Below are 25,657 nucleotides of genomic sequence, written 5' to 3'. Positions count from 1 at the left end.
CAGACCACATCTGCCTTCCTTACGTCGAACGCGCCGGCCGCTGCGCGCCGACAGCACCCACACGCCACCACACGCCTTCCCGCGGGGCAGCGCCACCGTCGCGCGTGAGCTTCGCGTCTCGGCCGCGGCGGCGCTGCGCGCGGCCGGCGGCGGGCCGCGCGACCGGTCGATAAGCCGATATCGGCGGCGGCGGCGTCAGTCGATGGCGGCGGGGGCGCGCGACGGCGGTGGGCGCCGACAGCCGGTGTGGCGGTGAGGCGCCGGCGGACATGGAGCGTCGGCCGCTCGGCTGGCATGTCGCCTGGACCGCCCTGCTCGCCGCGGTGCTGCTCGGCCCATCCGGCTGCGACGCCGAGCCCAGCCAGGAGCGTGAGTAGCCGCTGACGCCGGACCGTGACGCCCGGCGACGGCCGCCGCCGGTGCCGCTCGCCGGCTGTTACGGCGTCGGGCGGCCGCCGCCCGCCGCAGCTTGGTGTCGCCTGGAGCATAGGGATGGCACGACGGGGGAAAGTTTGGTTACAGTTGCGCTTAAGAAAACTGTGTGGGTGAATGAGGTTGAGTTAAGACTTTTCTGTTGCAAAAAGCGTTGACCTAACGACGCTGTGACATGGAGGTGTTACCAGACTGACTACCAGCAGCACATACGTGTGGTGCGTCACTTTCAGCGCCGTGCAGACCGTTGAGTTGTAGCTAAGACGACATCTCCATCTCGTGCTGGTTCAGACATTAGCCACCGAGATGTCCACGAACTTATGAATAAGTGCAAAATTTCGATGAGCGATATAATTGTACGAAGATATCCATCGTGAATCGTAAGTCTGGACGTTGGGAACTTAAAGACAGCCTTGGTTGCTGCGAATTGTTGAGACACTTTTGTGATATTTCCCGCAGAGAGCAACAATTCTTGTGAATCAGTTCCAGTACTCCGTCTAGCTGAAAAGTTCGGTCATTTGTTCTGTGATAGCTTCCATATCACTCTACAGTCGCCCCATAAACCGTTTTCCCTCATAGTCACACGCCATTTCGTTCTATGAGAAAGGCTATTGCCTCACGGCTGGTTCATGGCTCATGAAGTTTAAGGCCGTCTTGGTCATTACAAAGGGTTTAGCCAGCAATGCACCAACGGCTTTCACGCCGGAGACGGATGGAGGTGGGCACGGAAAAATTGCACACGCTTGTCTGGAAAATGTTATTGGTCCATCGTGTTCCACACAATAACGCATTTCACGGCGTTTCATAGCAAGCGTCATCGCGATAGCCACGGGCGTTCGCGGTAAAGCTATAAACACTACAAAGAGAGGTGACCTAAAATGACGATCCGAGCCGCCGATGCTCCCATTCTTACCAGAGAATCTCAGGTCTTCGGGTACGGTGTTTCAAGACCTCTCGGCCTTGAAACATCGTACACAGATCTAACATACTGTACTTACATACTAACATACTGCATCCATTTTGTCATGGGCAATCTTTCTCACCCGGCGGTTGAGATAAATCCCACGTTCACAAAAGGAGACTGAACGAGCTCATGGGCTGGATGCGGATCAGGTGCCATTGAAGGCAGTGTCTGATGCCACGGTAACCCGGTCCACAGTCATGTTGCTCGCTCTCTTGCGCTGGCTGCCATGGCGGCTGGGCGCGCCGGTGCAGCCTCAGCCGACCGGGTGGGGACTGCTGTCCCCGCACGAGAATGGGCGCTGCCGCCGACCATGCTTGCTTTTGCGTCGAGATGTGTGGCAACATGCCGCTCTCCAATGGCAAATGGCCGAGCGAACATTGGCGAGACTATCACATGTCTTTGCAATGTCATTCAGAGACCAGCATCGAACTTGGAGATGCGGACAATTGCAAATGGTACTGGTGTCACTTCTAGTGTTACTTATATGGCCCACAGAGGCGCCGTAACGCGCCACGTTATTGTAGGACCAGAGGCACGAGTCAATAATGTGGCATGGTTGGCTTATTGGTAGGTGTGGTAAGGATCTCACCGACTGCCATTAAAATAGGCGTTTATTATCGCTCTCCTATTGAAACACGCCTGCTTTTGCCGCTTCCATGCGCCGTGTTTTGTCGGCATTCTCTAGCCATGTCCAGACGTAGACCTTCTCGCAATCATTGGAAGTTCTATGGTTTTAATATTCAGTTTCAGGGTTTTTACATAAACGTATATCAAAATTAAGGTTTTCTGTCATATCTCCGTACACAACCGCAGTAGGTCCTTGATCACATTTTAGTCCCCTTGGGCTAACTCAAACTCCTCAAAGGTATAGAAAACTCCTAATTTGGTCAAAGCTGCCAGCTAAACAGAATTACTGTGTTTTCATGAGCCAAACGATAACACCTGACCTTATTAGACTACGTTCAATCGCCTTTCCAGATTACAGCAGGACTTGTTAATGAGCATTGATAGTAATTCTGAACTCCATTTGATCGACATTGTCTTTTAACATATGGGTGGCTGAAGCCCATTGCACCAAACCTCCAATCATTGGCTGTTGCCCCACGCCAGCGCCGCGCAAGGCAAACATTTTGCGTGCCTGGGATTTTGAAGGTCCGCACATATACGTTCTATTAGGTTTCGTTCTCCATACTTCTAACGAACATACAAACCACTTGCATAATGTGTGTGTAAAAGAGTGAACAAACGTCGGCTGTGTTTCCAGCAAAGATGTGTGAAGTAAAACGGCCTCTGGTGCGCCACCAGATCTGTGCACACCATTCATCAGGTAGCCCGGGCAGCCGGTCTTTTCCTTGGCACCTTTCATATAACTAGGGACCTGAAGGATAAATTGTGCGCATGCCAACGATATCGCCCGATTGGACCGCACATCCACCTTTTGAGCGCACCTATTGGTTGCTGTCAGAACTGCCGCGTGAAAGATCTGCCGGCTGGAAGCGAGCAATGCGTTCGGAAGTTAGAGAAAGTGATGTTGACAACACAGCGGCGCTGGACAGCACCCAAGAGCGCGGCTCGCCTACAGCTGACTCCCGCACCAAGCATAGCCGAGGCGACCAGCGCGCTGCGTTCTATGCACTTAAAGATGCATTATCATGTACATGCAGACATATATGACTATTAAGTATCATTATTATATGTAGATACAATTCCCCTAGTTTGCGCGCTAGTCGAAAGTCTCCTATTACTTGTCCTTTCGTCCGTTTTGAATGCAATCGTGCGGAATATTTTACATGTTGTCTCCTTGTGCACCGTTCGATGGCGCTTGAGCCATTCTTGAGCGGCGGGTGAAGCTCAGGCTCAGGCAGATGGTGAGTCACAGATAACAGTCACTCCCAACATACTTGCATAGCTGTCTTGTTGCTTGTCATCCATCTTGATGCATTTTGCTAGACTTGCCCCGCATCGGCGGCCCCCGGTGATTGCTGAAGAGCACGGTGGACGTGGCGCCACCGCCATACGCTCGGCGCCCAGTGGGTCGTATCGTCGCGGCTTCAACAGTCTGCCATCCCGCCTCCAGCGGGGCTGCGGGGAGGGGGGGGGGGACACGCGCCTCGACGACTCGACTCGTCGGCAGTCGGCCATCTCGCTGCTAAATCCGGAGGGGGGACACGCCACGTCGAGTTTATCTGCCGGATGTGACGACAGCGGCGAGAGCGGAGCCACCAGCGCCCTCCCCTCCCCTGCCCTGCCATCGGACCGTTTGGCTGCGCCGGGACAGGGGAGGGGCTGGGTGACTGGGCTGCAGCTTCAGTGATAAGCCCCCCCCCCTTTCCCTTCATGGCCGTCAGCTGACACTCTGATCCGCCTATCGGCAATGGAGCGTTGGGTCGAGGGTTGAACGGCGCGACCGGAGCACCGCACACGGGAGGAGAGCCCGGACTAAGTTCGCTCGCGCATGGAGCGAGTTTCCGCCCAGCTGTTTTTTCACTAAAACCTGACACGCACAGCTCGCAGCACGGCTGCAGAAACAATAGCTCGCAGGGAACTGATTTTCTCTGAATTATGATCATAAGGCTGTTGCAGTTTCCGAAATTGATTCGTGATAGGCTATATTTTATGGTTAAAAAATGACCGCTTAACCGTGTTATCGATGGAACACAGAATGCCTCTTAACGCGTTTCATTGACTTCTACGCCTTTTCGCCCCGCGCTAAGCACTCCATCCCCGCGACGTCGGTTTTCAGCCGCGCGATAACCACGACATGCGCGGCGCCCAGTGGGCGTCCACTCGTAACCGCACCCCATCTATTTGTACGGCGACTGAGGCTGGAGAGTGGTGCTCGCCCCTGGCGCGCCGCGGGCCAACGGGCCTTAAAAGGCTCTAAAACGCTACTGCTGCGGCCCCTGCCTGGGGGGGGGAGGGGCGGCCGCTCGGGGAGGGGCGGCGGAGTCGAGGGGAGGGTGCCGCGCCGCCGCGTGCACCGGTCGATGCCCTGGTAATTGGTCCGGTGAGTCACAGTCATCGCCGGTAGCCGTCGGGTCGCGGGGCGGAAGGGACAGCGAGACCGGCTCAGCTGTCGCGCCGCCCCCCCCCCCCTCCCCCAGGACACTTTGTGTTCGTCCCGGGCCGTTCCATGAATCGGCCGCCTTGTAAACATGAAGCGCCGGCCCCTGTTGCGTGCGGCGGCGGGACTCGCCGCCCCCAGGGAGTGGGCTGCGGACGCCGTCCTATGCCGGCCGAGGACGAGCGGCGTGGCGGAAATTGACTGATGCAGGGCGTACACGCAGCATCGCTTGGCGTGTCTTGTGTGCCGGTGGCGTGCACCTGCCTCCGCTGGGCTGAATTCAAAGAATCTTTTGTTCGTTATTTGGAAAGAAGCGTGAATCAGTCCGATTTTGTGGAACTGTGTTTCCTTGTCCGCCGTTCTGTTACGTGAAATACGGATGTTGTGTTTCCGGCAAATGGAGGCGAAATTAGTTTTCTTGCCTGCAGAAAACTCATGTTATAAGACGTCCAAAATCATTTTCGTTGCCACATACTGACATTTTGATGACATTGATAGTTTCCTGTACCAACACATAAACATTTCTGCACCTAGTAGGCTTCGATGAGTGTTGACAAATGTGCACCCTCTCCGATTGAGATAAGCCTGCATGATCTGGCTTCATGGATAATTCATGATTTAGGCAGCTTCAGGCGTTCAAACCGACAAATCTCCGTTCTGAGTGCTTTGTTCGGGCTTTAACGACAGCAACCGGTTACCAAGCAAAATTGTAAGCTGCAATTGTAAGCTGTAAATGCCACCTATGACACGCTTCTCAGTGCGTGGGACCAGCTCAACCATGCCGATTCCCGGGGCCGCCGCATGCTGCGTCTCATCCATGAATTTTTGCGTACCACATTGCCATCCTTGCGCCTGATGTGCCGCAGTTCTACAACAAAACGTTGTGAGGCCCACAACCTACAACCTGCAGCAACAAAATGCTGTTCTACAACAAAATATGAGACCTACAACAAAACGCTACTCGGGTGTCTTGACGCCAAATTTGCTCGGATATTAGCTTAAGTAATATGCTGATATCTCCAAAATGTAGCTTAGAATATGCGCTGCAGTGACATTGAATTGGCATGCACGCAGACTCCTTTTCCTAAATGATGTGTCCCACAGGACATTTTTAACGCTGCAGATCACGTTCAAATGACATTTCGAAACCTTTTCCTATCATACAACGTCCAAACAAGACTGTCCATGGCCAATCCTTCCCGTCCATCTTTGACAGAGAGCATCACACCCGAGGTCTCGATACCGCGCCTCAAATATTCTGCGACCGCCGCTCGTCCAGAGCCGGGTCTGGCGTGCCGCCCACTATTCCAATAGGATGTCAATATCACACTGTAGACAACCATGCAGTATCAGCCGTGTACGAAACGTTGAGGATACGCACAGCCAATGAAATCTCATAAAGTAGTGGTAGGTTATTTAATACCTGTACATCTATGAAAGCGTGCGATGAGTTTGAAAAAAGACGTTGCATCGGGCCAGGGGTTATGAGTCAGTAATGACGTTGACGTGTCATGTAAGATGCATCAACTGCCTTGCTAGACAACCGGCAATCTTCTTAATACTAGGGCTAGCGGAACACTGTTTAAGCTCTTTCCCAACAGCGGCTAACGTGCTATATGTCTGCGGCCGCCGTGGGACGAAACGTGGACGACGCGTTTTTCCTCAGTAGTCTTAAAATGTGGATGTCTCAAACAGGCCGCCCACAAGCCTGTGGCGCCCCCCCCCCCCCCCTACCCCCAACTGCAACTCCCCCATCTGATCATGAGAGACCAGCAGCGCTCTGTGGAATCACAAGCTCTATATCAATGCACCAGTTTGGAGGTCATTCCAGCTTCGTCTGAGTGTTTGTTGTGATCTAAACCGTTTGCACGCCTCAGTTGCCCCAAGCGTGTGCCCGCCGTCAACACTGTGTCTTGAGGATGCCCGAAGGAGAGCACACATCGCACTCGGCTCCCCGTGTCTGCTGTCTAGCGGGCCTTTCCAGGCTTAAGCCCAGACACCCTGCGAGTCTGAGTGCAATGTTCAAATTGCATCAGCAGAGAACTCCTCCAGCGCCAGAAGCGCCTGCCGTCCCCCCCCCCCCCCTCTCAGCCCTCCCACGTCGCCAGACACGGCCTGTTACAGCCATGGGAGGGCAGCTCTTCTGGACGCGTTCGTGTTGACAAGGGGTGCAATATGTGCCGCCCGGCGAGCTGGTACGCTCCCCCGTGACCGATGACGTGGGGGGGGGGGCGACGGCCGGTGTTTGGGAACGTGCTTTGCTTGAGGTAGCTCACTGAGGCCGAGAGCAAGTGCACTGCAGTGAGCTGAAGCTCCATTCTAGAAAGGTAAATCATTATTACCTTACACACCTCTGTGACAGTCGTTGGCGGTGGGGTAATTGCTCTTTTAGAAGAAAAAGACGCTGTTGTTTGGCTTTATACCAACATAATTTTGCATTTATGTATTTAAATGTACGCATATGCTTCAAAGCACTAAGCCGTTTCATTTTTTAAAATTTTCTATGCGTCTTACTTTAACTTGTTCACTTAATGTGACCATTGCATGAATTTTCTCACATTACCTCATTGAATTCACATAGCCTTCATAAAATATCCGGCAAATAAAGCCTTATACCTATGTACGTTGCGTGAAAGCATGCTTCATATTACTTACTAATACCATTGCCAGAATCGGCAGCGACATGCGCCATTGACGTCGCTTCTAGTGATGCGTCTGCTCATCATATCTAAGAGTGCTTTCCTAATCTGTGCGTACTCAAGACTCCAGGCGTGCATACCCGCTCACATGTGAAGAACCTTCCTTCCACATGCTTCCAATAATGCGCGCGACACTACCACATGTGCTAGCGCGGTAGAACACGGCCACTTTTTAAAAACACACTCTGCTCCCGCCAGTTTGTTGTCACGAGGCCATCTCAAACGACGCCAAATCGGCTCGCACGTCTCTAAGCGGTTGCTTGCATGCGGCGGGCGCCGGCTCTGCCGTTGTCACACGGCGTGTCGGCCGTTAGCCGGCGCCGGGGGCTCTCGGGCTGCTCAGCCCCGCTCTAACTGGGCTCCGGCGGCGGCTTAGCCGGCTCCTCTGCCGGCATATCCGGCTCGTCCGCGCGCCAACTGCCCGCTTACGACGACTGTCGAGCGGGGGGGAGCGGCGAGCAAGCGACGCTCGTGCGTCGGCCGGCCGCCGGGGTCGGTCACTCGGCGCCGCGGCCGTGGGGCGGAGCTGCGAGCGAGCGACGCTTGTGCGCCGGCCGGCCGCCGGGGTCGGCCACTCGGCGCCACGGCCGTGGGGCGGAGGAGACGGGAGGCCGGTGGCCCGGGCCGTGGGTGGGGAGCGGTCTGGCGCGCCGTTTCGACTACGTCACTGGCGCACCCGGGTCGGTGAGCCTTCGGCAGGAGGATGTGGCAAAGGCGGGGACGGAACGCCTGGGCCCCGCGGCTCGATATCGATGCCGAGTACGGGTGATGGCGCGCCCAGCTCCATCTGGCGGCTCGCTACTCGTACTCAGTGGCCTCTCCAGGGGCTCCTCGAGGCGGCTGGCGCCGACCAGCGGCTAAAGGTCGAGCCGCTCCACACGGGCGGCGTTATTGTACGGGGTCGGTGGCTGACCACGGCGGGACTTCCACGATTTCTCCATAGCTCGGCGAGGCACACTAAAGGTCATGCTAAGAGTGGACGATCGAAAATGACGACCCATGTGGACGATCGGGAATGCTTCGTCCACGCACCCTTTGTACACGGGAGAAAAACTCAGGACTTTCCCTATGCTTGTTCAGGCCTTAGTGAACACATATAGGTAATCGTACTCTTTCACATCGTACTCATTCACATCGTACTCATTCATAATCGTACTCATTCACACGTGCTGAGAACAAAATGTGCCATCAGATTTTGAACAAGGACTTAAAGGACTACTAGTATTGACACGTATTCCATGCACCATCTCATGACAGTCTAGGGACCGCCATAAAGCTGCAACTGCTTTGATCGTGAAGACAAATCGTCTTCCGCCATGTTGACAGTTTGCTGAACGTCCCCTTACCGTTTATAAAGGTGCCTGATTTGATAACGACTGGGGTCCTACGTCTCACCCACTGCCAGGGTCATTTCGAAACATGCTTTTCTTAGGCATCATGTGGGATGCGGTATTGACGTGGCAGAGACGCAAGCCTGAGACCAACAGGTCCAGACCCAAGCGTCCTAGCCAGTATACCATCACCCCTCAAGTGCCTAATTTGAACCCCCGGTTTGCCGGTCCTACATGTCTACCCTCTTCACGTTCCGTCTCCGCAGGCGATCCCAGTCCGCATCTCGGTCGACACCACCGCCGAGCGCCCGGCCAGACACGAAGTCGAGACCTTCGGACGCCACGAATGCGCAGTCCCAGCTGGACCGGCGCTGGCGTGGTTCGCCGCCGCCGGCGCCTCCACCCGCTCCGACACCTGATAATCCAACAAAAAGTCGACTGGCTCGGCAGCGGCGACCGACGCCATTTGCGCCGGCTTCCGTCTGTAATTACCTCGTCGAACGACATGGCGCGGGTGCAGTCGGCTGCCATTCGGCTGGCGCTGGCGCCGACCACGCCGCCTCTCCCATATTCAGTGTGGCTCCTTTTCGAGACGCCGTTGCCGAGCCCGAGACGCATTGCTCGCAGTTTCCTGCCGACATTTCCTGGGAGTCAGACGGTGGGCGTCCGTGTTTTCCTGCCGTATTTTCAGTGTTTTCCCTCTCGGTCTGGCCACGCTCGCTCCGACGCCGCCGGCTCGGCGCGGCGGACCCCGGCCGCCGCTTCAGCCTCACTCCATCATTTCCGCGCGCTCCTGATAGATGGCATCGAACGGAACGATACGCGCCCATAACGGCCGACGCACCGGCACGTGACATGAACGGACGGACCTCCCCCTCGCGGAGATGCTGGCCGGATGACGCATGGTCGACGAGATTGACTTGGTGGCGCCGGCCGCCGCATGGCCCGTGGCACGGTGATCGATCCGGGATGGGGTGAGAATAGAGAGAGGTTCTTCAGGGACGGAGAGATTCCTGATAAGAGGCAGGGACTCCTGGAGAGGGGTATTCAGGAGAATAAAGGGGAGAGGAGGAGCGAGAGAGAGAGAGCGAGAGAGAGAGAGAGAGAGAGAGAGAGAGAGAGAGAGAGAGAGAGAGAGGAGAGAGAGAGAGAGAGAGAGAGAGAGAGAGATGAGAGAGAGAGAGAGAGAGAGAGAGAGAGAGAGAGAGAGAGAGAGAGAGAGAGAGAGAGAGAGAGAGAGAGAGAGAGAGAGAGAGAGAGAGAGAGAGAGCCCAGTGTCTGGTCGTGCCTTTTGTTGGAAGATTTGATAACCTCATTAAGTTCCATGCTACCAGAACATTGCAACGCAATGAACGTACTTCTATTCAGGATAAAACCTTATTTTGAACATAACATGACATAAAGTCATGCACAAAAGCACTTTATATCCCCTCTTATTAGCAATCTTCAGTGTGACTCCTTTTCCAGGCGCCGTTGCCGAGCGTCTGGAAAAGGAGTGATGGTGTGCAATTCAAACATGGCTAAGACTGAAATGAACGGGATTATGAAATGAACTATGTACATTGCGAAAATTATATACCCGCTCTAGCGGGGCAAATGTCATAATCAGTCATTTTTAGGGACATCTTCATGATGTATTTGTAGCGCAAATTAATGACTTTGAAAACGTTTTGCCTTAGTGCAAGTCGCATCAAACGAGCGCATGTGAATTTGCCTTCGTGTTGCAACGCTCATTTCGTGCCACGAATCATGCACATCTAAATCGGCAAATCCCCTTTTAAACCATCGACTCATCCTCCCACTCTCAGCAGGCGTGAAAATGACAGTTTAATCACATCCCTGGAGATGAAGCTGACTAACTGTGCAGAGTGGGCTATATTTGGCTAGAAATGAATGCTTTAAAATGAATGAACATAAGCCTTTGGTTAAGGTTATATACGATAGTCCATTCTGGTCCAAGATGGGAGAACGAGCTGAGGCGCGGGACCTTGACGTATAACTTGGGCTTTCCAACAAGAGAACAGATACCCATCGATGTCAGACGGGGACATTGGACATCGCACAGGCTAGTGTGTTCCATCGTGAGTGGCATTCGAAACTATTCATGCAATGTGCTTGCTTCCGCACCGGTAATACCCATTTAAAGTTTCACTCGAATACGATGTCGTCAGACGGGGAGAACCGTGAATCTCAGGTGCGTTCGAAAGCATCACCCAATCACACGATTATTGGAACACGTAACAACGCGTGGGAAGCACCCGGTCGGTTACCGACGCAGTCAGCTGCCTTGGTCACACATGCGTCACCGAACCCTTATGGAAAAGGGAGCCAGCAGAAGCTTTCTACAACGGAAAGAAAGCTACAGGTCACTCGGTCCCAAGAAGTCACACAGGATGAATCTCGTCTCCAGTATTGGGTAAATGTAACTGTCCTTCAGTTCCACCCAGTTCCATTCTCAGCTCTGACCGACTTTTCATTGACTGCTGAGGGTGCTGATCGACCTTCTTTGCCCGGCCACTGCCCCCCGAGCCCGCAGCTCCTTCTAGTTACGGACGAACTTCCACTCCCCTCCGCTCACAACTCAGCAGCCGCGTGCCGCTCCTCAGCGCGAGGGCCCGTCCCTCCGCGGGGCGCAAAGTCTCCCTCATTAGTGTGACAACACTCCAGCACGCTCGGAGGACACTCGCCGACGAGACAGCGCAGCCAAACGCCACTCGGCTACCAGAGCTGCGGCGTGCGTCAGCGTCGCCCCGTCGCCCGCCGGCCGGGGCCCGTCCGCTGGCTGGCGCCGCCGCTGCGTCACTGTTTATCGACGGATGCGTCACGACCGTAACGAGTGGTGTGGCCACCTCGCACGCTAGGGCGGGGGTGGCGCATGGAAGTACGCTGCACTGGAATCGAACCCGAGTCCCCGCAGATGAATGCTCGAGGGCCGCCCGGCCACCTGCTGGGAGGACTGCGGTCCTCGATCACGCGTTCCTCACGCCGCCTGCTGATGGCCTTCTGGGTGCGATCCCCCCCCCCCCCCCGATTTGCATCGCTGATGTGCGAATTTGCATGGAGGAGGATTTATTTCTCCATGTAGCAGATTTGAGAACCACGTACAACAGAGTGTACTCAAGCATTGTGCGTTCCTTGCATTCGTATTCAGTTGTTCGGGTTGCAGCGCTATTAAAGCTATGTAGGCATGATAATAAACTAATGTATATATCAAAAGGAACGTCAAAGCACTCCACGAATACTCGTCTGCATTGACTCGCTTTCCCAGAATCCATAGTCACCTGGTTGCCGCCGATCAATATTTGTCGGCTCCATTGACTCGACATCGGTCTCGGGTTCCCCCTGAATCATCGCCCCAGTCCGACCGCGCCCAAAGACCCCAGGTTTGCCGTTGTCTGCCGCGAGGGGCGCTGCGAACACCGTCCGTCCGCGTGCCTCGCAGTCGCCAGCGCCTGCTGTCTGATGACTTCAGTGCCAGTCGACGGCGAGCGTTCGGTGGCGCCACCAATGTGCGTTTGCTGACAGGCAGTGGTCTATCGAGGGGTGTCGGTACGGCCCGATGTCCTCCGTCCGGTACACGACCTGTAGCACATGTTTGACCTGACAGCTGTCCCTCTCGCGCGATGGGTGCCGGACCGACCAGCCGATCTGCTGGTACCGCGAGGCGACGCACAGCGCCACTCCATCTGCCGCGCCTACAAATCGATGCCTCCGTGCTGACACAGCTCGTGTCGAAGCAGCCGGCTTAACATTGGCGGCACCCAGCTCGGGCAGCGCTCATCTGCCCACTGACAGCAGCGTACCTCGTGAGTCGGCTCTGCAGGACACCGGACGCTGCCGGTGACAGTAATGGCCGACACCATCGGCCGACGCTGCAGTTAGAGGTGATCGATCAGCCGCTACACTGTCATCAATACCGGGCCACTGGCGGCGCGGACTACCTACTGCTCTCCCACCGTCTATCGTCCGACACACCGGGTAGGCCATGGGTCACATGCTGTGAGCTCCCGCACCGGCGGCATTCTCATGCCGGCCAAGACGCAGCGAACGGTCACTCCGATGCCCACCTGTTGAGGCGTGTAATCCTTGCATCTGCTCCATCGGACGCCGTCCCAGGCTGCCACAGCAGCCAGGCTCCTGTGGTGAGGGGTTCACTGCTCCATCAGACGCCGTCCCAGGCTGCCACAGCGGCCAGGCTTCTGTGGCGAGGAGTTCACTGCTCCACCAGGGGCTGTACCAGGCTCCCACAGCAGCCAGGCTTCTGTGGCGAGAAGTTCACTGCTCCACCAGGGGCTGTACCAGGCTGCCACAGCATCCAGGCTTCTGTGGCGAGGAGTTCACTGCTCCACCAGGGGCTGTACCAGGCTGCCACAGCATCCAGGCTTCTGTGGCGAGGAGTTCACTGCTCCACCAGGGGCTGTACCAGGCTGCCACAGCAGCCAGGCTCCTGCGACGAGGAGTTCACTGCTCCACCAGGGGCTGTACCAGGCTGCCACAGCAGCCAGGCTTCTGTGGTGAGGAGTTCACTGCTCCACCAGGGGCTGTACCAGGCTGCCACAGCGGCTAGGCTTCTGTGGCGAGAGACTCAGGCGTAGGGTCCACCAGCAGCGTGGGCTACTGCGTAGAAAGCCGCCGGGCTGGGCGCCGTCAGCGCGGTTGGCTTAGCTCCTATGTACGTTGCATAGACTCCAGTATACTTACAAGGGCCGTGGACCCTCAGGAAGAAAATCCTAACGTGTTCTTTTTCGATGTAGCACACACGCAGCTTGACTAGAGCTAGGATGCAAAACATTGCGTCAACGTAAAAAGGGGCCCTGATTTACCCTTCCGTCATTCACCCGCCCCTGAGCTCATGATGTTCTCCGCCAACTAGTCCTCGACTCCCTCTCCCATTGTTCTTCTTCCATCCCAGCCCTTCCTAGACAAGAGCCTCTCTCAGCAACATCCCTGCTCTTTCGTGCCGAGCCGTGTCCCCCCCCCCTCCGGCAGTCGGCAGGTGGCTGCCGGCGGGCGAGGGTGGCGCAGGGGAGGGGGGGGGGGACAATGCGTCACCCGTCCATTAATACTACGGTCGTAATGAGCTGCGGTCGCATCCATCATCGCCGCCGGCGGACGCCAGCGGTGCCGATCGTCGACTCGGGACGGCTGCGCATAGGTGCCGGCGTCGGTGGAATGTGAGTCGTCTTGGGAATGCCCTCCCCCTCCCCCCCCCCTCCCACCCCATCCGCTGCTGCCCGTCGAGAGTCGATGCACAACCACGTCCATGCTGACGTGTGCCAGCTGCGGCGGTGCGAGTGTGAATGGGCCGTCCAATGATGGCCGGTGTGGCGCGCTGCGACCGCTCGGCCCCGTGTCGCCGTCACCGGTCACACAGCCCTGTTTGCAGTGGGCCGGCGCAAACGAGCGCCGTGACATTCACTTATTATGCAGATGTCGACGTGTTTGGTGTGGAGCAAAAAGTATGATGCCGTGGATATTACGCTCTGGAAAATTGGCCCCGGGGAAGGCTGGTGTTTGCCATAAAAACTGCATTATTGTTTTGCTGCATTCTACTATACAAATTTGCCGTGTGCAGAGCGAAGGCTTTTCGTTTTTACATTCACGACCGGCGACATTCTAGAATTACAAACATTTTAAGCCAGGCATGGAGTGATGCCTCGAGCATCACACATTACGCCTTTAGGGTAAAGATCTGAATGCATCTCCGGCTGCACGAACACTGAGGCCTCGCCACCCCCTCCCCCTGGACCCAATAGTGTTCCAAGCATAGCATTGCCCGGCGGGGGGCACAGGAGGGTGGCGCCTAGACTTGTGCCCCCGCTCAGTGAATGCAGAGCACCAAGGCAGGAACGATCAGCGTAAAATGGCATTTCTTGACTCGTGTCTGATGTCACACATCTACACAGTACATACTTAAACATGATATCAAGAGGTTCCAAGCAACGGCGGAAGAAGCGGAGGGGGGGGGGTCGCCTCCCATCTCGAGATGAATTCAACATTAGATTTATGGGATTGATTGAAAAAGCAAAGTAAGGCATGGCGGTTTTCCCGTTAGAGGGAGGAAATCGTTTACCTTGCCTCTCCTCCAATCGTCGGAGGATTCATTATCACTGGCCCTCAAAGGCAAGGACAACATAATTAGCTTCTTTATAGCTTTTGATCCAAAGAGGAGGCTCAAGGAGGCTCCTGTCGGGCCGATCAAGATTGAACTCTCCTTACGAAGGGCACGTGTGTGTGTGTGTGTGTGTGTGCGTGTCTCCGTTGGTGCGGCAATGAATGATGCAGTCCAATTGTAAGCATCGTTTTTCAGGTCCTTTGACCAGGTCGTCAATGATCACAACATATCCATTTCAATGACAAGTAAAATTTCATACATCATGCTAATGGACGTTTTTACCCAAAACGTGCACAGATATTTCTATATTCGTCTAGACTCCTTTGGCTTCAACATGCCAGGGATCCGAACAGCCAATTCGGGCCGGGCAAATAGAACGCGACAGCACGAAGACGAGTCGCTTCAGGTCGAGCTGCCACCAGCTCGAAAACAATGTTTTAGTCAGTGAAAACAGCTTGCAGCTACCACAATGACTGTCTGGGCCATATGCGTTGCATCATTACTGCTTGTATCACAGGGACATTCGTTTGTGTAAATGCTTTTGGGGGGGGGGGGGGGGTACTGAGACATAGGTCCAACAACCGAACCCCTGCCAACAGCCCACCTGATTTTTGACGGACGGCAATGGTATTTCCTTTGTGCATTTTCCCTTAATTCCAGCAAGGAATGTTGGGAGGGCCCGAAGCAGCATCAGGGAATCCAAATCAACATTGTGTGTGTGCGAGGAAGGGAGAAGTTCCTCAGAAAACAATACAGAATGGACGCCGCTGATGTATCAGTAGTCACCTCGCCTGCCGCCACCTCACATCCGCGGGTGGCGCCAGCCACGGCCCCCTCGCCAAACTTGACACGCATGCTGCTCCGGGGAGCACGCATGCCGTGCGGAACAGTCTAACCGGACAATATCACGCCGGACGTTCGCTCCTCTGTAACACGACTGCGGCATACGAAACGTGCTCGCCTGGGTGACGGTTGGCCGTCTGATGAAAATGAACGCGACAGCAACAGAGACAGCAGAAGAGACAACACGCGACAAGGTATGAGCGATCACATGCTTCTTTTGTTTCATTCTTAAATCAGCTGGAGATTTTGTTAATTGTATCGTGCATCACAAACGGAAGCCTGCCTATCTTCCGCATGTTTGTTGCTCCAGTATACAACATTCCTGTTGGTAACCAAGCTACCATTCTTTGAAATTGATTCACTCGTCAGGCTTTGGTAACTGGTGAAGAGCATCAGCTATTTATCTGCATCCCAGAGGAGACCGCCAGACACACACACACACACACACACACACGCACACACACACACACACACACACACACACACACACACACACACACACACACACACACACACACACACACACACACACACACACACACACACACACACACACACACACACACTTGCGCGCGCAAGCACGAGATCAGAGCTGTAACATTGCAATCAAACCAAAGCTGTCATCGCGATCGAACGTATGGAGAGCCGCTCACCCACTATACCCTACGGCGGACGGACTGTCCACCTGCAGCCTGGCCAGGTGTCACCTTTCAGCCGTGCTTTACACACACGAGAGAGCACTTGGAAAGAGACCCTCAACACAATGTGCCAGAGTCCAAGAACGCTGCACGCTCCATATTGCCAGCGCGAATGGAGAGTTAACTAGAGCTGTCATGATTTATCCGTGCATTCGATGTACGCTATGCCTCTGGCATCTGACGGGATTCTGTTAATAGGAAAGAGCATCGAGCAAAAAAAAATCGAAGAAAGTGACATACGATCCCGGCCCTTGAGGTGACCACTAGAGACCGAAAGCCGAAACCATACACAGATGAATCTCCTATTTTGGTTTTGCCTATTTTGCATAATCCGGCTCCAGTATCCCTGAAGGCCCTGTCAGACGTCCCTTTTCTCCTCTTCTCCTGCTCGTCACACTGTGCTCTAGCTTGGCTTCTCCCGGCTCCACACGATAGCTACCCTGGCCTTCCTGACCTGTTTTAGATCCCATAGTCGGCACGCGCACCTCTCCAGGTTCTGTCCGTGCCCCCGCTGTGCCTCTGTCTGTCATTTCGTGCCCCTCCCCATGTGCCGCTTCGGCTGTGCACCTCCTCCCGTGCGCCACCTCGTGGTCGGATCAGGTGCCTGGCACGCCTCCCCGACCTCGGTGAATTAATTTCGGCGCCGGTCGGCAGCGGCGGAGCACCGGCGTCTGAGCAGCGGATTTAGGGCTTAATAATGATGCCGGTAGAGTTGCCGAGCTGATGGGAAGTGCAGTGGAGGGTGCTGCCGGCGAAGCCCGTCTGGCCAGCCGGGCGAATATATCGAGGTCAAGGGAAGTAGAATGAAGGTGAGGCAGGCGTTTGTTGCCTGTTGGTTAAGCTTTAGGTAAATCGACACTTCCACTCGAGCTGTTAGGAGATGAGTAGTCGATCGGTGAGAGTCGATCGGTGAAAGGAGGGGGAGGTGCTACAGATAATACTAAATTTAAATGCGGTGAATACAGTTTGTGATGGGATCATGATGCAGAACATTGCGTGAAGCCAAGACTGCGGTGAGAAACAATGTGTTGACACCCAAAAAGTGTATGGGAAAATCGTTTTAGCCAAAGTGGCTTAAGCCCATGCATGACCACAGAGTAAAGGGTCACAAAACATCACATCTCACAACATTTCAAGAAATCTAGAGACCTCATAGTACCGTATTCACACTTATGGGGATTGTCCATGGCTATCGCAAGCAGACGACGTTATTACGACAATGTGGATTGCTTTGTCGTTTCAGAATGGGATTATCCGCGCTAGAAATTCGCTGACAACAAAACAGTGATGTCTGGGATTTCAGTTGTTGCACCCTGAAAGCTATTAATTCAGATCGTGCAAAAAACACGGAAGGAATAGTTAATGTTGTGTTGATCAGCTAAGGAAATCATGTTGATGAGAGAATGGCAATGCGAAGTACGGCACTTATTAGTGATGACCAAATACAGTTCACTCATACATTAAAATCCGAATAATTTTTCTAGTTCAGTTACATTCAGATGCAGGCCTCATCACACTTTAAAACCTAACCTAACCTAACCTATCCTAACCTAACCTAACCTAGCCTGAAGTATTTTGCCCCTCCCTTTCTCCGTCCATATCCGAGTCACTCACAGCGCCCTTCCTCACCAACTTGCCCGCCATCTACCGGCGACACCTGGGACCACACGGGTCCTCCAGGGCGGGCGGACGGGGCGGACGCCGGGCGGGCACAAATACTCCACCTTTAGTGAACTGTAAAGGTTAAACCGTGACCCAGATAAGGCCTCACGCCGGCAATGGTGCCGCGACCCATGACGAGTGGGAGATAAGGCCGGCGGCCGGCGGTCGGAGCCAGCGGAAAATTGAGTTACGCGCGGTGCGTGCTCGGGGCGGCGAGCAGGTTCCCGCCAGGTCACTGGGGACCTGGCAACTGACCGGAGGTTGGCATCGCGCCGGACAGCACCAGCGGCTGTCCAGCCCGGCTGGCGGTGCGACCTCAGCCGCAGACGCCGGCGAGCGGTCCGGCGATGCACCGGGTCAGAAGGCAGGCGAGAACACACGCCGAGCGAGGAGTGATTTGGTCGGCCTTACCGAATGCACGTTGATTGATTTGATAAATGCTCTGCGATTTTTGTGTAAGTCGATCTTTGAAACTAATCTCTTATGGAGGTAGCACCAAAAGAGGGCTGCAAATCGTCACCACAGAGCTGCACTGCGCTGCTTGTGGCCCTTTGTTCCGCGCAAACTCTGGTGTCGGGGCAGTTGGGCTGCTGGTAACTGCTCTGGCATTGGCAGTCTGGCAAGCGGTTTGTGAAACCGCAGTCTGCTCCAATCTGGAACTGGCATGACGTCATCGCTCTTGCGTCACTGCAGTCAGATGCCTTCTTAACGAGATAGTGGCGCGATTCGGTCGGAGCACGTGTGGGGAGGAGATCACTGATTTTCTCTAGCGACGCTTGGATGTCCGTGCGCCCTTTTGGGAGAACATGTCTTTTCTGGAAATGCTGGGTACCTGTGCGGTATGCTCAGAAGCATGTCATAAGCCGTCGGGAAGAGTGGACAAGTGTAGCTGATTGGTCCGTGTAGCATATGGCCTCATGCAATGTGCAATGGGTACGTTGGTTGTCCTTTAATGAAACATCCTTGCTTAAAAGCGGACGTAGCATTTTAAACGTAATCTGCAGGTTTGAAGGCAAAGTTTCCTGGGATTGAAGACGAAATGCTGAATTCGCGAATCAGCGAACGTGTTTGCCGCACTACATTGGTCTTAACATGTTTCGAAGTAAGTATAAACGTAAAACCAAGTAGGATCGCCGTACAAAACCCAATAAAAATCCCGATTGTAAAACCGTGGTATCGGCTTGATCACGGCAAATGTAGCTGTTAATACTTTGGAGATGTCACCCATTTGTTCATCTTGCTGACAGTAAGCACTTCACCAAACAATGCTGTCTTGGATGCGGGCGCCGTCAAGATTGTATATCTGAAGGTAGCTTACCGATGCCCTTGGGCAGAACCTGGTGCTACAGGGACTTGGAGACAAACGGTGTGTCATGTTCTTATGTTATGCCATGGTGATGTTAATCACCTCCTTTCCTCCCCCCCCCCCTCCCACCTCTTCTCAATGGTGACGCTTACGCTCAAACGGCTGCAAGCCTTCAGTGTCATCGTTTTGTTTGCCACGTGTTGCCTTTTAAACAGCTCAGACATAAGAGCTTTGAAATTCGAGTGCCTCGCTTCTCCGAGGAAGTTATGCCTTTCCTTATCTCCACGGAGGCCGCCCAAGCCGTGTCGCGGGCACAGACGAACCCGGGGCGGGACCGGCGGGCCGATGCCGGTCCTGAATCGGCGCAAAGCCGGCGCCTCGGGCCCGGTCGTTCCACCATTAGCGGTCTGATGGATGGCTAACTGGTGCCGGTGCTGAATGGGGCCCGGCGCAGAATGGTCCGGGCACTATCAGCATCGCTTCCGAGGGCGGGGCTCGGCAGGGTGGCTGTCGTCGGCTCGTGGCGTGGCCGGCCCCCCGGGGACGGCGCGCCGCCTCGGCCGCGTTCTGGGTCATTGTCTGGCCTGTCTGCGGCCGCCTGCGGCGTCCCCGGGGCGCCTGGCTGTTTGAGCCCGTGGTCTAGGCCCGCCGGCGGGCTGGGCCACCGGCGGGGGCTCATCTGGCGTGGTCGCCGGCCATCTCGGCCGGGCGGCGGCGTGGCCAGCGTGGACGCCAGCACTCGGGCGGGGCGGAGACCACTGGTGCTGGCAAACGCAGTGACGCCGCTGGCACTGCACCGGGCTGATATGGCAGTAATGTCGTGGAAGGTCCCCCTGTACTTGCAGCGTTTACTGCAGGGTATGCATCTGATCTGCCTGACATCACGCCTTCATTCAGCCATAAGGCACATCAGCTACCGGTCCAGCAATAGAGCGGTGACGTTTTCACACACCGTCACTTACCCCCGGCTGATAAATCACATTACGGTAATCGCAGCACGCATAGCACTTCACGTGTCTGGTGTAGCGCTGGACACACTCGGCACATTCGGCCCCGTGCATGCATTTTGGATCGCAAAGGGAAATAGTCTGCGTGAAAATATCACGAAACCTCGGTTTGAGAACTTCTTATTTTCTATGGTTTCAAAATTTAAAAGGAAATGCATTGTCTTTGAGAAACACAATGTAGTGGAAGAGATGAAACACAAGGGCCATTAAAATGAAAGGGACGGATTAACTTAAAGTGGTACGCAATTTTCATTGACCTTAAGGAGCGCTTACAGTTAACAGATGGAATATTAATTTACCATTAGAAGCATATAATGATGAAATACACTTGGCTGCTGACGCCAGGCGATCTTGTTGACACTGTAGCAGAACTAATGACTTACAAATGAAGATAGCTAATTGGTAACTGCAAGCTAATCATCAGCCAGCTCAGCGATGTATTATGGATGACACAGCTCGTTAACATCGTTGAAATAGCTGGTGTCCGACAGACAACCATGCATCTTAAAGCCCCACGTGACCTGTGATTCCCACGGCCTTCCGACTCAGTTCGGTTTCTGAGCTCCAGCCCAGAACGAATTCGTTCCCAATGGGGACTTCCAGCTCGCTTTCACCAGCGAAGCAATGCGACCTGCGGACTTACTGCGGCTCTTGACTTACTCTGGGTGACTGTTGATCGACGTGACTCCCGACTCAGCGAAACTACTGAGTCAGTGCACATTCTGGTAGCGTGACCCGAGTCGTTAACGTGGTGTCTCTGTTTTTTTTCACAGATTCTATAGCGGAGCTCTGCAAGCACCACTTCTTGCAGACGCTGAACCACATTATCGATGGTGCGACGCTCTATTCGAGGAACGAGCGAAACCTGGACTGCAAGCTGACCTTCCAGGTGAGCCCACAGGCGCAGGTGGCGTCGGAACTCCCACAGACCCGCTGCAGGGAGGGTGGTGGACCGGGCCGTGCGTTTAGATGGGACGGACGCAGCTGACACCGGAACTCCCACAGACCCACTGCAGGGAAGGTGGTGGACCGGGCCGTGCGTTTAGGTGAGACGGACGCAGCTGACGCCGGAACTCCCATAGACCCACTGCAGAGAAGGTGGTGGTATGGGCCGTGCGTTTAGATGGGACAGGACGCAGCTGACACCGGAACTCCCACAGACCCGCTGCAGGGAGGGTGGTGGACCGGGCCGTGCGTTTAGATGGGACGGACGCAGCTGACACCGGAACTTCCACAGACCCACTGGGGGAGGGCGGAGGGGGAGGGGGGAGGACCAAGCGGCACGTTTCAATGGGAGATTATGTTCGGAAAGCTCCTTGGTGAATGAAGTAAGCCGTCAAATGAACTTGGCCTGCCAGAAAAGCTGTATTTTATATACAAAAAGAACAGCACATTGAAAAACAGCCAGTGTCTCAACTCGAACAATCTAAGCTAAAGTTGTTGCGGATATATACCTACGTTGTTATCATTTTGCTTCGAACATAACGCTATGGACCAAAGCACTACCAAATGAGAGTACCGGTACAGAATAGTGGGCTTCCATTGCTAGTCCACCGCTAGTCCATGCTAGGGCCAACACCTTGCAGAATTCCTGTGGGGGAGAAAACTTCCGAGCAGAAAGAAAGATGCCAAAAAAATCACGAAAGTGTGTCATAAATTCATGCATATGAAGGCTACAAACAATGCAACCGCGGGCCCAATCACTCTCAGCTCCTGGTTTTTACTCTGGCAGGTAACATAATGCAATAATCGTTCTGTGCATCATCCGGCAAAACTGGCGACAAATTAATGTGCATTAAAAACATCATAGTAATGATGCTCAACATGTCTAGCGGGACCCACAATCCTTCAGTTCTAATGCACGACGCCACTGTAGGACCACGGGCCTCCCCCCCCCCCCCCGTTCCGCCTGGCCGGGGAGGGGCGGCGGACGTCGCCGCCGGGCCTTACGCCGACTGACACGGCCCACCGGCGACCTGCTGACCTTTCCAGCAGCGATAAGCTATGGCGCCACTAATGAAGACAACGGTCACAGGCGGGTCACGATTTGTTTGAGCGGCGGCGGCGAACGCGCCGGCTCGCCGGCCGGATGGCCCCCCGCGCAGCACGCGGAGCGACTGCAGGCTTCACGCAGAGCGCTTCAATGACGTCAGCATCGGTTTCTGGCTGCGCCATACTGTAATGGCTCTGTATCGTCACCGGCGCTGATGCATTTTTTTCTACAGCATTTGCGACGAGCTTCCTGTTTGCGGAGTGAAACACAGCTTTAAAATAAACTCAGGTCCACTTGGTGGACTGAGTCTATTTTTGGATTACAAACTCATTGTTCAGCATGTCATCTTTCGGTCCTTTATAGGTTTTTTACGCTGTGGATTTTAAAATTGAACGAATGTTATTGATTTTCTTTAGATATGATGAGCATCACGATTCTTCTCACCACATTTTACACAAACATTGTCTCATGGTCTACAAACTCTAATGATCGAAAACAGCCACCAAGGAAATCCTCATTTATCATCGCCCTGTTATCAACGGCATATGAATTGAAGAATCGTTGGCCCATCCATCGGCGCCTATTCTCGAGCTCTCCGGAGTCATTCTCTCTCCATTTGAGCCTCACGAACAGCTTGCACAACCGGTTGGGAAGCCTGACTGTCAATCCCGTCGGGCCCCGGCACCGCCGCCGTCAAGCTCCGGCAGAAGACGGCGGTTTTTTTTCCTCGTGATGCGGCGCCACTCCGCGGGTCCGTTTGCGGCTGCGGCGTCTGTGGCTTTGGACGCGGCGTCGGACGGGTTGAAGCCGAGCCGCCGGCTATCCCGTCAGTTGGACGGCCTGATTTTCAGTTTTCCTTTTGTAATCGCCGGCCGGCCGGGCGGCTGCCGCGGGAGCTGGCACGTGAAGAAGCGAATCGCCGCCCCGCCTGGCGCAGAGCGGAAAAGGGAAAATTACAAAACGGCGCCGTAAAAAGCGCAGTCGGCTGAGCAAAGTTGGCTGCCGCTGTATGCCGTTGATTTGAGAGCTGGGTGTTTGTTAGTTGGCGCCTTTGATCCGATGGTCGGCTGCGCAGATGCGGTTAGCGATGTTTTCGTGAGCTAGCGTGGCGTCAGGTGCAACTGCAAATAGAAATGGGCTCCCACACCACAAGGTGTAGTTTTTGTTGTCGCGCTCCCGTTAGACTTTTTGAAGGGCCTGTATCCTCCCTCGGATTAGATCATTTCGTTTTGTGATAAGTTCCGCATGCCTTTTTCTCCGGAACAGTTTAGCCAAAATCACGCAGGACAAAATGGCGCGATGCCCGTCAAGGTTGCTGCACATGCAACAAGGAGTGTCAAATTGCACTTTTGCATGGTGGACCTGGTCCCCATGTCGATGGACTCCCAATGCTGGATTTGCAAATAGCAAAGAAGCTAAATTACATTTGAACCGTTCTTTCATTGGGCATAATTTTCTGGCCATGACTATTATGCTGCCCTAAAAACAGGCTGATTAAAAATGATGCACAAGACAAACTTCAACGATAATTTATAAAAAGTACATGAAACAATAATAAAATGCACAGGACAAGACAACAATGAATACGCCTGCCATGCTTACGGACAAAAACGAGCTAGATCCATTTAGAAACACATATTTGAGGAAAAATATTTGTTCGCGTCTACAGTCGTACGTTGGGGTTAATCAAGGACAGAGCAAGGCTTTTTTACCCTGGATTTGATACATTACGCAATGCATACACTTCCCACCACTTCTGCTCAACACACGATAGTAATAGTGGTGTCTTTCAGCTGCCTTGGGCCCAGCATTGACCCGCGTCGGCGTGGACCCCAGTCCTCCGCCCCGCGCCCGGACGCGGCCGGAGCCGAGCCGATGTTTGTTCTCGGCTGAACGAGGCATTAATCATGGCTGATTAGCGGTGTCGAGCCGCCGTGGAGCACCGAAATTAACTGTGCACGCGAACCGCACAACAACAAAACTGTCCGGAGCGCCCGGGAGAGACGCCGCCCGAGCGCGGCGCCGGCTGCGCGGGCTCATCGCGCGCCTCTGTCGCCAGACGGAGTCGATCCTGCAGCGTTTTATGGTGCGCTTCGACTACCTGCAGCTGGACTGCAACGACCATCTGTACATCCACGATGGCGCTCATGCCATCGACGGCAAGTACAAGGTGAGTCGCTGAGGGAGGCATGCGCAGCCTCTGGGAGAGACTGTCTGGGAGAGACCTCCACTAGTGGTAGGTAGACGCCTCTGGGAGAGACTGTCTGGGAGAGACCTCCACTAGTGGTGGTAGACGCCTCTGGGAGAGACTGTCTGGGAGAGACCTCCACTAGTGGTAGGTAGACGCCTCTGGGAGAGACTGTCTGGGAGAGACCTCCACTAGTGGTAGGTAGACGCCTCTGGGAGAGGCCCCGAACGCCCTTCGAATGGCAGGAGCAGCGACCGTAGCCCTCTGCCAGGCTACGTCCCTGGCTAACACAATTAAAGGCACCATCCTGAGCTTAGGAACAGTCAAGAAATGATTGAAACGCTCTTCAATGCTTAAGCCGATATGTTCTCAGTTGAATTGATGCTTCCTGCCACAAGCATAAGGGCATTGTGGCACACGAAATGTCGGGTGAAGCCGAAAACATCCGAGAGCAGTACTAAGACATAGACGTTTCTAGGCGGGCCATAATACCCAAAACACCATGTGTGTTGCGATTTAATAGGCTAAGGTGACTACTCATGTGGTTCGCCCTGCCTAAGGTGCACATGTTAACGTGGTCTACCCTGCTGAAGGTGTATACGCTAACGTGATCCGCCCTGCCTAAGGTGCATATACTAACGTGGTCCGCCCTGCCTAAGGTGTATACGCTAACGTGGTCCGCCCTGCCTAAGGTGCACATACTTACGTGGTCTACCCTGCTTAAGGTGTATACGCTAACGTGATCCGCCTCGCCTAAGGCGCATATGATAACGTGGTCCGCCCTGCCTAAGGTGTATACGCTAACGTGGTCCGCCCTGCCTGAGGTGTATAGGCTAACGTGGTCCGCCCTGCCTAAGGTGTAAACGCTAACGTGGTCCGCAAGCCTTTCTGAGCTCAGCAACTCGGAAGATAGGTATTGTGTCGTAATTCTTTATCTCACCATGATTCTGGCCTTGAGTCCCAAATAGGTGAAGTAAAAGCTGACCAGGTCTTCTGATTAATCACAAACTAAGCGACTGCAGCTCAAACGTCGGCGGAGCGGGCCTTAGGTGCGTGGCTCAAACTGGGAAAACAAAATTTAAGATGATGAAAATAAGAGATGACAATTTTACTGCTGGGTTTGGTCTAATAAAGCATGTATATGCCTCCTGTACAGTCTTAACTATTTCCCACATGACGTTGATCGAACAACAGGACTAACTTTATATGAGAGGAAATCTATGATTCTGTGAGGTGTACGAAGCTCAGACAATGGATGCGAAAAGAAACACGAATAACCCTACAAATGTTTGCTTGGCATTTGACAATCACCATCAGCTTGCTTTGTGACAGCTAACGTACGTAAAATTCGCCTC

The 25,657-nt window shown here is 54.2% G+C and overlaps 1 protein-coding gene across 1 annotated transcript; it reads left to right on the top strand.

Annotated features, from left to right (window-relative positions):
• Nucleotides 1-256: 256 nt before the first annotated feature.
• LOC119090861 (uncharacterized) lies at nucleotides 257-24,284 on the top strand (the record flags this gene model as incomplete). The annotated part of the gene is made up of 3 exons (XM_037213599.1): nucleotides 257-369; nucleotides 20,895-21,010; nucleotides 24,174-24,284. Coding segments are annotated over exons 1-3 (327 nt in total), but the record flags the coding sequence as incomplete, so codon positions are not given.
• Between the last annotated feature and the right edge of the window lie 1,373 nt (nucleotides 24,285-25,657).

The sequence above is a fragment of the Pollicipes pollicipes genome, unplaced genomic scaffold (assembly GCF_011947565.3).
Source record: "Pollicipes pollicipes isolate AB1234 unplaced genomic scaffold, Ppol_2.1 Scaffold_3111;HRSCAF=3645_pilon_pilon_pilon, whole genome shotgun sequence".
NCBI classification, from domain to species: domain Eukaryota; kingdom Metazoa; phylum Arthropoda; class Thecostraca; order Pollicipedomorpha; family Pollicipedidae; genus Pollicipes; species Pollicipes pollicipes.
Note: the sequence above shows the minus strand (reverse complement) of the source record. Positions and strands in the feature narration are given on the sequence as shown.